The sequence below is a fragment of the Mastigoproctus giganteus genome, chromosome 12, assembly GCF_048544385.1.
Source record: "Mastigoproctus giganteus isolate SK-2022 chromosome 12, ASM4854438v1, whole genome shotgun sequence".
Classification (NCBI taxonomy): Eukaryota; Metazoa; Arthropoda; class Arachnida; order Uropygi; family Thelyphonidae; genus Mastigoproctus; species Mastigoproctus giganteus.
Window position 1 is genome coordinate 88,288,181 of NC_143586.1, and position 14,493 is coordinate 88,302,673.

The window sequence follows — 14,493 nt, forward strand, 5'->3', positions numbered from 1 at the left end:
TCTTCTCTCCTCATTAACTATCCTATCCTCTTAGCCTCTCTCTCTCTCTTCAAGGTTTCATATCTTTCTTCTTTATTCTCATCATTTCTGTTCTGAAAGTAGGTCCTGAATGCATTATTCTTGATTTTCACAGCCTCTCTCGTCCTATCATTCTACCATAGGGTTTCTTTATATCTCTTTCTATTGCTTGTCCTTCCACACATCTGCTTTGTCAGCCCTACTGTACAGTCTTTGAATGCTTTCCATTCTGATTCCACGCTGTTCACCACTGTCTTAGGTACAACCTCCCCGAACTCTTCTCTGAACATCGTCCCTTTTTCCTCTTCTTTCAACTTCCACACCCTTAGTTTTCTTTCTCTTGTTATTTTGATCCTCTTCAATTCAGGGAATCTTAAAACTCCAGCAATTACCTGTGATCACTACCCAAGGAGACACTAGGAATGACCTTGACGTCCACTAGGCTTCTGTGTCGCTCTTTATCCATGAGTATATAAGGATTCCTTTATCCAGGAATCCCTCCTTTATCCAAGGAGGGATTCCTGCTGACCGTCTCAACCATATCTTGTCACTTTGTGACTCTTAGTTACTCTCAAGTTACTATAATAAATTATAAATTTCTTAAGGTTGAAATTGTCAGTTAACGTTAGATTTGAATTGCATACATTAAGTTAGATTTTAACTAAATATATATTTTAAGATTAGATTTGAATTAAATGCATTTAAAGTTAGATTTTAAATAAATACATCTTAAGGATCAGATTTTAAATAAATACATCTTCAGGATCAGATTTGAATTAAATTTAATAGCTTTAGGACTTGACTTGCTATCATTACTTCTTCACCATTACAAAGAGCAGATTGGCAGAGGTTTCACTTACATGGTCTAAGGTTTTTGGGAGCACACACATGGTGAGTTTATAATAGTAGATTTTATAATAATAGTGATTTTATAAGAGTTAGTTAATTCAGTTAAGAGGAAATTCTTGAGGTTTCCTTAAGGCAGCTACATACATTCAGGTAAACCTGTCAGTTATGCCTGTGCAGGCATGCGCCTGTACAGGTATACCAGACACCCATAGTGCATCCACACGCTCCCACGCTCTAGTAAACCTGTCAGTTATGTCTGCGCAGGCATGCCTGTACAGGTCTACCGGATGCCCATTGTGCATCCACACCTATCACCATTCATTCAGTTGGCTGACCATGGCATCGACAGACGACGTTTTAGCAATAGTTGACTTATTATTTGCAACAAAGTGTTTTAAACGTAAAATAAAACATAATATATGGTGCAAAGAATGGTTGAAAAAAAGAAAAGTTTATTCACATGTGAATTTAAGTGAATTGCAGTTGGCCCCTAAAGATTGGCATAATTATTCGTGGATATATGAAGAAATTTATTTAGAGCTTCTTTCATTAGTTACTCCAGTAATTAAAAAAAAATGATACTGTTATGAGGATGGCCATTTCACCACATGAGAGATTAACTGCAACTTTGAAATCAGGTACTACGTCGACTCCATCAAGCACTCATATCGGACAGTCATTTCAGTGTCAAATGCATGTCTTGTTATTTCCACAATCTTAAACTTTAGGTGCTTACTGATGGGTTGGCGCCTCCCTAGCCAGGTGGGAAGGAGCAGCAGTCCATAGCACGCGCTTCTTGATTAGACCGGGGTTTGAGCCCGTCACCACCAAATACGGAGGATGCAGAAAGGTCAGGGAATGACCACCGCATATCCCGGAGCAATATGGCCTTAGTTGCTAATGCTCCTAAAAACCAAACAACTTCAACAACTGATGTTTTTTTTTTTTTTTTTAATTGATAATGATAGAGTGCATGTCTTGTTATTTCCACAATCTTAAACTTTAGGTGCTTACTGATGGTTTTTTTTTTTTTTTTTATTGATAATGTTAGAGTGCAGAATTTTTGAATTCTGCACTCTAACATTATCAATAAGTATTTCTGAATTTTACATGTGTGGGCTTGGTTGGGTGTGAATTTTTGTTCTTAGCAATAAAATCACAAAAAAATTGAGTGAAATCTTTATTTCTAGCACTCAAAAAAAAAATATATATATGATTATTGCATCTTTTTTTTTTATCTATTTTTGCCCATTCATATGTAACAGTTATTTATTTATAGTCGCATACTTGAGGTTGGTGGTTCCTAACAGTCACACATTGGTAACTTTACATTCAAATATGTGAATCCGATAAAATATGGACTCACTTATAATGCGGTCCAAAATTTTGGACCTGTGTTATATCTGGCTACAGTGTATTAAAATGACTAGTATATATTAAATAACTAATTTTTTTTTTTTTTTTTTTTTTGTTTAGAAATGGATTACCCACCTACAGCTAATGTTGGAACTGATGTTGTTGTCATAAATCTCCCTAAAAATGAAGTTATTTTAAATGGCAATCTTAGTACAGATGACAAAGGGATAAAGAACTGGGAATGGATTAAAGATAGTGACAAATCAGTAGATATGGAGGTGGGCACTTTTTTGTTGGAATTAAGTATTTATAATAATTTCAGCCTTCAGCATTCTTACCTTTCAAATCCTCAGAAACTGAAGTTTACTAATTCATTTTTTTTGAATGACCAGTTTTTTCCTTTTAGCAACATAATTATATTTATTTTTGACCATTTGGTATGAAATGATCATAAAATATATGATATGAAAAGTTAATTTCACTGTTGAACATTTTAAACTTTCTGCTAAGATTCAAGTTAAATTTAATTAATAAAATACACAAAGTGACAAATAAAGTGGCATATATACATACAGTTCAATAATGGGACAATATATTGTATGTACAGAACTTTTGATAAAAAAAAAAAAAATGTTACAAAATGCATCAAGCATCTCATATGGTTTAACATATCAGATGCCTGATGTTTTCTGGTTTTGTTTAGGAAACACGAAAACCACTAAAAGTTTGTAAAGTCTTACACTACAAATAAATACCACTTTTCCATAAAGAGAAATCCAAGTTCCACTAGTGCTTAATTACTCACTGGTAAAGGAACAGTAATCTTTGAAATAACCATCAAGGTAATAATCATTACCTTGATAGCTAAATAGATAGCCATATATCCTTTAGGAGTAGTGTCATTTATTTATAGTATAATAATGAGGAAATTTGCAATGATTTAATGATTTGAGAAATGAGGCTTTGTCCACTTTATATGCTTTAAAGTTTTATGGGACTTCTGTATGTTGGAATCTTTTAGCTCTAGATTTACTTGAACTTTTATCTGATTTAATAGTATCATTAGAGTCTAATACAGTTTTGTCCCATTTGTTCTGATGAATTTTAGCCTCTGATCCCCCCCCCAAAAAAAAAAACAAAACAAATTTTGTATCCTTTGTCCTGCTCTGGTTAAATTTATTTATATATTTTTTAATATAGGTTAGTCATTATAATATCAGTGGCATTCAGGTGATGTGATTTTTGATGTATACAATTCTATCACTAAGTCATGCATTAAACAAAATAATCTGTCTCATATAGCTTTGTGAGTGTACCTGAATTACATGTGTTAGTCTCCACAAATGATATAAGTATAGCCTGTTTTCTTGTTGTAATAATTATGTTGAAATCCTTATTGGATATAAATTATTTCTGCATAAGTGTTTTTATGTGATTATTTTTGCAGAATTGGTTCAGAAATTCTTATGGTGTTGAAGTCAGTGTAATGCAACAGATCTTTTCCATATAATTTTTTCCCAGTTGGACTTAGGACTCCCCATTGTGCCAACTAAGTCTTTGTGCATGCTTTGGACTTTACCAATCATCCTATATCACATGTAGTAATGTAGCCAGTGATTCATAATGGTGCCCCATTATAGTTTCCAGGAAAGGATCCCAGTTTTAATAAAAACAATGCTTCATAGCTGCTGAGTTTCAAGGTGACTGAAACTTTCATGTAGCTGCAGTTTTTGCATTATTCCATTGTAAATTCTGTAAGCAAGCAGTATGTTCCTGTCACAAGGAAATCAGTTAACAAACTGTAGTTGTTCCTGAGGATTGTCTAAGCATCCTCTGTAGTTTGAGTTACAAGTGACTGCTCTCTCGAAACTTTTTCTGCTGCTTATGCATTATTCCAGAGTAAATTCCACAGGCAAGTAACCTGTTTCAGTCGTGAGGAAATAAAGTAATTGGCCTTTGGTTCCTGGGAATTGCCTAACTACCAAACCTTGTCATATCTTGTTGGGTTCATGCATTCCTTGGATGTATGTGCTGTTTTCCTATTAATGATATATCTTCATAGATTTCAGCAGTCTTGTGGTATGACTAGAATTTCTACACAGTCTGCAAGTCTTCTGGATTTTTTTTTTTTTTTTTTCCTTTTTTCAATGCCAGTAGCCACCTCTCTTCAGCTAGCTTTGCAGTGAATTAAAAAGTACAGCAGAAATACATACTATAGCATGGACATTTTTGTAAATGCAGTCAGGGTTAAGTTCTATTCCATGAAAGCTATAAATTGTGAATACTTACCACATTATCAAACTTACTTTGATCAATACACATTATTGGTAAATAACATAATAAAACTCAAGATTATTATTAATAACCTTTTGAGTTTTAATATGTTTCAAATAAAAGTTTTAAATATAAATTTATTGAAATAAAACAAAAGTAATATTGTTTCATTTTCGATGGCTAAGAAAAATCGGCAAAAAAATTCAAAATTGTTCAGTTTTTTGCTACCATTTTTATTTTCAATCTTTTTTGAATACAGCTGTGAAAAATCTTTTTTTTTTATTAAAAACATATTTTAAATTAATTTTTGAAATTAAAACTCCCTTTAGGACTGCTGGTGAGTGAAATGCAAGTTGAAAATCTATGTGCTGAATGAATGTATGCAGTTAGACACATGCCTGTCAGTAACCTCACCTCCTAACCAATATAACATACTGGCCAAAACTTTTACTTTCCTCAAACAGATAAAACTCTTCAATGCAGTATAAACTTTGATCGCATTCATTCAGATAAAACTTGTATTTAACTTTACCATAGTTTGGTGCCTATGACCTAAAGAATATAAACAAATAAACAAACTGTCAGTGATGGGAGAACTTACTGCATGAAGCACACACATCAACAGTTTGATTCCAGACAATACATCGATGTCATAAAGCTAGAGTGTTGCCAATTGGGGAAAGCATGTGGCAATGAAACCAGCTTGCCATAAATTAGTGAACATGAGAGATGCCAGTTTGCCTTTGCATATAATTAATTTTAATGTCATTTATGAATTTTTCCTACTGTGGGATAATTAACAAATTTCTGGACGTTTCAGTGGAGAATTCAAAGAAAACATTTTCAAAAACAGCTACAATGAGTTTCATTTGTGTGGACAGAGTAGATGAAGCATGAATTGCTGAAATATTGTTGGTGTCTCATCGACCCTATGTGCATGTGTGTAAGAATCTTTTGTGCATGAAACATTATCGTTATTATTCTGTTTTTTCAGTGATTAGCATTAGTAGAGGCACATGATGCAGGAAAGCAAGTTTATACAGCATCAGCCAAAAAACTTCCCATTTCACTGATCCATTCATTCCAAATGTTTATCTAATTCTGCCTTGAATTTATTTAAGCTATCAACTTCCGCAACAACAGATGGAAGTTGGTTCCAGCAATCAACTACCCGCTGGCTAAAGGCAAACTTCCACACATCTGTTCTACAACTGTCTTTCCTCAGTTTGAATCTATGCCCCCCTCAGGTTTGTAATCTGAGCAAGAGGAAGAATCCCCTCAGCATTAAGCCTGCTCAATCCATTCAAGGCCTTATACACCTCAATCAGATTGCCTCGCAGATGCCTGGTCTCCAGAAGCTGCAATTTGCAGAACTTACGTCTTTCTTCATAAGAGCATCCCTTTGTTCCCTTCACCAGTCTTGTTGCCCTTCTCTGTACTCGTTCTAGCAACTCTACATTCTTCCTAAAATGAGACTTTCAGTCCTGTATGCAGCACTCAAGGTGTGGCCTGACCATTACCTTATACAAGGGGATAATCATCCCCTTATCCCTGCTCACAAAATTCCTATATAACATTGACAAGATCCCATGACCTACTCTGGCAGCCTGTCTGCATTGCTCAGAAAACTTCATATCTGACTGCACAATTACCTCAAGGTCTCTTTCATTCTCCTTACCCTGAGTATAACACCACATAGTTGGTACATTTCTCTGGGGTTATTGCTACCCATATGCAGTACTTTGCATTTGTCAGTGTTAAACTTCAGTTGCCACTTTCAGCCCATCTACCCAACTTTTCCAGATCCTGTTGCAGCAGCATACTGTCATTACTGTTATTAACAACCCTGCCAACCTTTGTATCATCTGCAAACTTTGACAATAAGCTTGATATACCTTCATCAATATCATTGATAAATATACAAAACAACAATGGGCCCAACACCGAACGCTGAGGGACACCACTAATAACAGTAGTCCACGTAGAGCAGTACCCATTAACCACCACTCTCTGTCTTCTCCCACTCAACCATCCTTTTATCCATTTTAGCAACTTACCCTTAATGCCATACTGCTCCAATTTGTACAGCAGTCTTTCATGTGCAACAGTATCAAAAGCTTTCCTGAAATCCAAGTATATGATATCAAAATTATTTTTTGCATCCAGTTCCTTTGTGACCACATCACAATATCCAATCAAATTGGTCAGAAAAGACTTCCCCTTGACAAATCCATGCTGTGTCTGAATTATTGCAGTCTTGTCTAAATGATCCTGCAATGCTTCTTTAACCAGTGACTCCATAATGTTCCCTGGAACAGAAGTCAAACTAACAGATCTGTAATTACTTGTCACCCTTTGATCCCCCTTTGTGAATTGGAGATACATTTGCACATCTTCAGTCTGTGGGGACTTCCCCTGAGTCCAAGGATGCTCTCATAATTATGGCTAAGGGTTTGCTTACTTCCTTTGCTGCCTCCTTCAATATAACTGGATAGATCCCATCCACCCCAGGTGCCTTTCTTATGTTTAACTTCAGCAATTTCTCCTCCACTTTGCTCTCAGTTATTACAAAATCATTTAATTCCCTGTTAGAGTTTGATAAATATCTGTTACTCTCCTCCTTGAATAACTCCTCATGTGTGAATGTAGATGCAAAATACTCATTTAGTTCGACATCTATCAGTATTCAGCTTGAATCTAAGGACAAGTACCTCTGTGGAGTGGCGGTGTTTTTAACCTTGATCAAACTCCTTAGGCCTCACTTAGATGCAAGCATGACAGCTTTTAATTTAAACCTAATAAAATTAAGAACTACACTGTGATGTGATGCTGCCTATAGGAAATTAAGCATGAAAAAATTTGTATATATTTTTAGATATATATGTATATATATATATATATAGTAAACTTCCAATATAATAACCCTGCGTATAGTGTCATTCTGCTGTAAATAATCTTTTTTTTTTTGGTCCATAGTCTATCCTCAGGTGCATTTTTTTTAATGGCTGTAGTACTCCCCTTTAAATGCTTCCCCACTTATATTGCTTTTTTTAAGGTGATGTGGATTTATTCCCAAGAAGAAAAAATTCCACATGTAACTCTTCTTCCTTTTGAGTTTTGGTTTTGAGGAATGGATAATAGATACTAAAATCTAGGAATATGGTGGAGTTTAATTCATAGAAATTGTTTTTAGTGCAAGTGACATTTGTTTATATTATATTTAAATTAACTGCTGAAAGTACACAGGCTGATGTTTACAACTCTGTGCCTAGTTATTCATCATTGCATTCCAATGCTCTCCTTGGTTTTTTTTTTTTTTTTTCCTGATACTGTAATTTTTTTTTTTTTTTTTTGTGTTGTACATCAGTAAATTTCATTAATAATAGCATTATTATCATGTTTATATAGTAAAACTCAGTTTGTTTAATTTAATAAAATCTTTAACAATTAATTCTTTTTAAGGAAAAAAAAAGTTAAAAAGGTAACAAAAAAACAAGCATTTATATATTTAATACGGAAGCCATTTTCTTTTGTCAGTCAGTGTGAATGATAGACTTAACCGAGCGGGCTGTAAGTGGCCTCAAATTGATGCTATTTCTTCCTAGATATACACAAAATTGTTAAAATTTAAAAATTCTGAATAGTTTTATTTTACAGAAAGTTCAGCATTCACTTCATAGATGGAGCCACAGGAAGATGTTAATTGTTAAACAAATAGTTGTCTAATTTGATAAGGCAGTTTTTTCTGATTAACAATTTGCACGTTCACACAATAGTGTCCTTTGTTCTGAAAAAAAAATAAAAAAAATAATAATAATAATTCTCTACTAGCACTGCCTACCTTAAAAGAAAGAACTAATCGTTAGGATTAAATTATTACTCACCTTAAAAATGTTTTTTTAAGGTGAGTAATAATTTAAGGATTTAGAATTATGTTACAGTCAGGAATACATGTCTGCTGCCATGCTACTCTGAATGGTCGTGTTGAACGTACCTTGCAGCAAATGAAAAGATGTATACATGCCTTTTCGTATTCAGGAATTGGTCTGAAATGGTGAAATCAAAGAAAATTTATGTTTTCTCAGATATAAGAAATGACAAAGGAGTCTACACATACTGGCTTACCTACTTACAACACAAGGATTCAACTTGTAGTGGTTTACTTGCTTACGACAAAACACTCACTACATTTCTTCAGAACAGCTAGAGAAAATTTTTTAGAGAACAATGAAGATCCCGACTAACAGACTACAGTTGAAAATATGTTGGCGAACTTCAAGAATTTGGGCCACAACATGATTGTCACAGTACATTTTTACACTTCCACATTTGTAAGTGTAAGTGAAGAACAGGGTGAGAGGTTTAAACAGGACATTAAACACATGGAGATGAGGTACCAGGTGAGTTGAAATGTCAACATCAGGGCTGATGTTTGCTGGATGCTGAAGAGGTACTGTACAGTAGAAGCATCTGCAAGAAAACAAAAGAAACAAAACAATAATAATGAAAAGTTTGAGCGAGTTTTTATAGTGAAAGGTGAATTTTTAGTGTACTTCTTAATATTTTGCCCTTTTCAGTAGTATTTTATAGAGATGACAATGAATTGTCCAAAAATTTTTGGGAAAATAAGAGGCAATAAAAATGAGGAGCCGGAGCCAGTGGAAAAAAAACTGGCTCCTTGGCTCCAACTAATTTGGTCAGTCATAATCATGAGGTTGGTACATATGTTATATGCTTTGATGCTTCATGGTGTAGTTTCATTTCCCTGTTCTTTTTGTTTACTAATTTATTTTTTTTTATTTTTTTTTTTTTAATGTCTAAACCAGTGAGTGGTTTTTGAATAATGCACATTTTATTTTTTCAGAAATGTAAGGAAGCCTTCTACAATAAACAAAGGATCTAGAACAGAGTCTAATGTATTTGAATACTTTACGGTCACAGAAGATGATAAATAATATATTTGCACATGCCAAGTGAATGACACTGATGGCAAGATTTTGACTTGTGGAGACAAAATTAGTAAAACTTGGACCAATAAAATCAGTATTTCAACGCATGCCCAAAATAAAAGCAAGTACCTACATCAACTAGTGAAAGGCATTCTGCAAGAGTTTGAAGTAAGAAAAGAGCATGCATTGGGACTGATAATGCCTCCAACATGTCAAGTACCATTAGAAGTTAAATAAAGACCAAGAGAGAGGTGATTCAATAAAAGATGATGAAAGTCGTGCGACTCCAGAATTAGAACCTAATGATGATATAGAAGCAGAACTGGATTTAAGCGACATCATGGATGAAATTTCAAACCTCTCGAGAGTCCAGCACATGGGTTGTGGTGTTCATACTTTACAGCTGGCAATCCGTGATGGCCTAAGAAATAAACATGCAACTGCTCTTGTAAGTAAGGTAAGACAGGTTGTACTAACTGCTAGAAAGCCAAAAATGTAGAAGCAATAATTAAATATCATGCTGGAAAAGTAGCAATTTTGGATCAAGCTACTAGGTGGGGTAGTATATATATGATGATGGACCAGTTACTAGAACTGAAATTCGTGGCATGGATGGGTAGTGGGAAGCAGACTTCCTGGTGATCGCTGCTTCTTGATAGCTAAATGGCCAGAAACAACTAAACATCATGTGCACACACACACACACACACACACACACACACACACACACACACACACACACACACACACACACACACACACACACACACAGAGCTCTACACTCATTTCTGGCCATTGTACAGAGTTTTGTATATCATCACAGAGAACCATGGCTGAGATGAACTAACGTTTAGAAGTACTGTGGGACCAGGTGCAGAAACTTAAAAACTTGCTTTACCAACCACATACTACTACAAAGAAAATTCAAGGTGAAGACTTGACTCTTGGTCAGTTCCTAAACGAATGGAAGACTGATTTACTGCCTCTCCAAGATATATGGTCCCATGGCTGAATGTGTCATGACTTCCATGGAAGTTAAGGAAAAATCTTTATTGGGAAATGATGTAATATTAGCTAGCTTTTATGTTGATCTCACGTACAGATGTTTATTAATAGATGGACAAAAAAGCAAAGCAAAGGAAGCTTTATGTGATGTAGCACTCAGAATAACAAACCCTCAAGAATGCCCATCCCCAGGAGATGAAATACAAAGCAATCCACCATCATCGTCATCTAATACTAATTCTGAAGATGAGATTGACTTTGAAAAGATTATTGACAAACAGCATAGCTCGAAAGGCTATCGACTGGAATTAGAAAAAGGCACATGGAAAAAGACGTTACTCCTATTAGTACATTTATTAAATTCAAGTTAGAAGTATGTGTCCCTTACTGAAGTGAAAAAAATTGATTGTCAATCAGAGATGTCAGTAAAGGATGCAATATTAAAATACCCTAAAATCATTTGAGATGTTGCACAACTGGTGTTTGCATTGCCCCCTACTCAAGCCAGTGTAGAGCATTTATTTTCAGCTCTAAAAATCATTAAATCAGATTTGAAAGCAACAATGAAAGAGGACTTGCTTGAGTTCTTCTTAAGAACAAACTGCTATACATAATTAAAAATTTGAAAATTCAGTTTTTAAGGGAATTAAAGCTAATTTGCATGTTTTTATATGGCAAATATAAGTCAATGTTTTTTCCAATAATGCAATAAGTTGTTTTCAATTCATAATTCATTCATTTTTGTTTGTTAAATTAAAGGTCAAATTAACTGTGTATTTTTAGCCTATAATGTAAGGATCATTTCAACAGTGTTTTCATTTGTCAGTTGGGCATGATCATTGCTCACTTCAACAGTTCAAAACTAAATCAAGATTTTGATAAATTTAAAGGAGCTTTAGCTGGAGCCAAACATTTAATAAATTAAAGGAGCCGGAGATGAAGTTGCAAAATTTTCTTTCGGCTCTACATCCCTGATAAAACTGTGCTACCAATTGTGAAATAATGGGTAGAGCTAGTAGTACATTAAATGTGCACATTTTCATCTTAATGTAAAGTTGAAAATTATTTCTAAATAACCACTGTTATACAGCTTGGATTTTTTTTTAAATGCTTTATTAATTGTAATTACATAAATTAATTAACAATTAATTGTAACAATTTTTTTTTTTTTTTTTTTTTGTCCTTTAATACAGTCTCTATGGTCTAATGATTGGTTCTGGCAGCATTTCCAAAATGTTAACTAATTGTGTAGTACATTTAGTCAGTAAGGGGTGCCTCCATAGTCAGGTGGGCAGGAGCAGCAGTGCATAGCACACGCTTCTTGATTAGACTGGGGTTCGAGCCTGTGACCACCAAATACGGAGGATGTGGAAAGGTCAGGGAATGACTACCCCATATCCCCAGAGCAATATGGCCTTAGTTGCTAATTCTCCTAAAAACCAAATAACAACAACATGGTCAGTAAGGCTAAATAAACAGTCTTTTTTAAAAAACTCACTTGGTTTTAGAGTGCTTATTTAGAGAGAAAAATTTCATGCAAAATTACCATATAATGTCATTTCCTAATTGTATTAAAAATCTCAATGAAAAGTTAACTCTGAAGAAGGGGTCCTGTTTATAGTGCTCTTTGGAATTATTCCTTTCAAGAGTGCTATGAATGTGAGTTTACTGTATATATTAAATTTTGGAAGTCAATCTTACTGCCAAGTTTGATTTGTAATGCAATTTGTACCAAAAGAAAACTTTGGTTTCTGGGTTACCATTTGCATATTGCTGACTTAAGTTTTTGAGACCTGTTTTACAGTTTGTAGGCAACTCTTTGACTAAGCACTGTGATCCAGGATAATTTATGTAGGCCTATTGCAGAAGTTAGTCAGTGTGCAGCCACAAAAAAGGTTGGGAACACCACTGTATTTTGTGACATAGTGGTAGCATATCAACATCTTTTTTCTTTTTTTTTTTAATCGTATGGTCAGTGTTTTGGTCTTACTTTGGCTATCATGGGTTGGGTATTCATTTATTCATAAAATCTAAGACATGCATTAGTAGATTTTTTTTTTTTTTTTTTTGATTTGGTAGTTGTTGACGCATCGGCTTCTATGGCCATATTGCACCTCCCAAGGTTTTTGCAGTACTTTGATCCAAGCCCGAGGCGGGAATCGAACCTGCGACCTTGGGTTGCCGGGGCATTAGTAGAGGCATATGATGCAAGAAAGTAAGCTTATATAGTATCAGCCAAAAAAAAAAATAAAATAAAATAAAAATTGTTATGAATGGATTGCAAATCCTTTGTCATTGGTATTTCCATAGGTTCTGATTACCTTTCCATTATCTTAAGTTTTGGTATTGAAAAAATTCTCTTCTCACATATCTGAGAAACCTTCTATGCACAAAACAAGGAGGGTTTTCTTTCCTAAATTACAAACATTAACCTGGCTATATTCAGACCCCCCCCTCCCTGTTCAGGATCTGCTTTCTTCTGCTCCCATTGAGCTAGCAATATAACTGCTATCTGTGTGGCTATCTTTTATTGCTGAAACCCTTCTAAACCTCCCTTCATCTCACCCATCTCAAAACTATGGTGGAATTCTGAACTTGACAATACATTTAAAATAAACAAAAGTTCTTTAGTTAAAAAAGAAACTACCAATCACAATTATTGTCAAGCAAGAGCAGTAATGTAAGATTACATTACATTTTAACCTTTTTTAATCTTACAAGTCATGTAAGGTTAAAGAAGTTAAAATTTCTTCTTTTCTTAATTTAAAGCTCCCCTACAACAGAAAAAATATTCTGTCTTCAAAAGAACCCTAATCGAAAATTCACCCTCAAGAATTTTGAAGCTCATTTTGATTTTATCTGTTGCTTTGAACAGAATGTAAAAGGGTCTGTCAGCTTGGAAAAACTCTTCTGTCCCTACCCACAATTCTTATTAACTCGGAAATTATTGATGGTGCCATTTAGTAACACCTTTGGGGCTGATGTGATGCCTATCTTTATATTAAAATTTGCTATCTCTTTTGTGTGAACCCATTGTTATCTTCAACAAGCATACTCTCTTGACAAATGAATAAATACTCCAAAAAAACCCCAAAATCCTACACAGCTCAAAGATTGGAGACCTATCTCCATCTTCTCATCCTCCTTACTAAAACTTCTTCAAAATAATTCTTCCCAGCTTAACCCTTCAATTTGTTTCCCTTTTAGCTCTGATCAGGTTCACTATGATAAAAAAGGCATTTCTGCAATTTCCAGTTTACTTCCTACCACTTTTTTTGCCACTCAGTCAACAGTGATGCCCAGGTGGACATCTTGATCTGTTTCTGCTGCTTTTAATGCAACTAATTCATAAATTAGTGTTCATTTCCTACATTACTGCTATTCCATTTCTGGCACTGTTCTGTTCTTCAGTCTAAACTCCATATTTAACAGAAAACTCATTGTTTGTTCTGGGACAATGACCATGGTTGAAACCATTTTAGAAGAGATATACTGCAGGGTGGTACACTATCTTTTTTTGCTTTTCTTTAACCCCCTGTGCTAATTCAATTACCCTGTAATTGCTTACACAGATGATTTGAATATTTGTCCTATCTCACATTATATGGAAGAAGCTATGACAAATAATATCTTTATAAATCAATATTTTGTTTAGATACTCTATATAACTTTCATCTTAATTTCGGCCTCTCTCTAAATTCTCAGAGGTTCCACCTATCTACTTCTACTAGGAATTCTGTTCCATTTAAATTTTATGTTGTTATTTATTGGTAACACTGAAATTCAAAAAGTTCAAATATAGAAAGATCTGGGTATATATTTTGATTCTAAACTCACTTTTAAAACTCACCTTCAAAAGTCTAAAATTAATCCCTTTAGAAGTCTAAATCACTTAAGTGTGCTTTGGAACCTTAAGCAAAATCTTGTTCATATTTCTGGTTAAGCTATGATAGTAAAGTACATAAAAAAAACTTGCCTGCGTCTAGTCATGCTTTATGGTGCAGTCATTTGGTCTGCTGCAGCAAAATGTAATCTTTCTCTT

The 14,493-nt window shown here is 34.4% G+C and overlaps 1 protein-coding gene across 1 annotated transcript in view; it reads left to right on the forward strand.

The window, feature by feature from the left end:
• LOC150077254 (dyslexia-associated protein KIAA0319) overlaps positions 1 to 14,493 on the forward strand; it is a 281,532-nt gene that overhangs the window by 163,896 nt on the left and 103,143 nt on the right. The window contains exon 14 of the mRNA XM_090386205.1: positions 2,344 to 2,501. Within this exon, the coding sequence (XP_090242331.1) occupies positions 2,344 to 2,501 (158 nt within the window). The remainder of the gene's footprint in view (positions 1 to 2,343; positions 2,502 to 14,493) is intronic.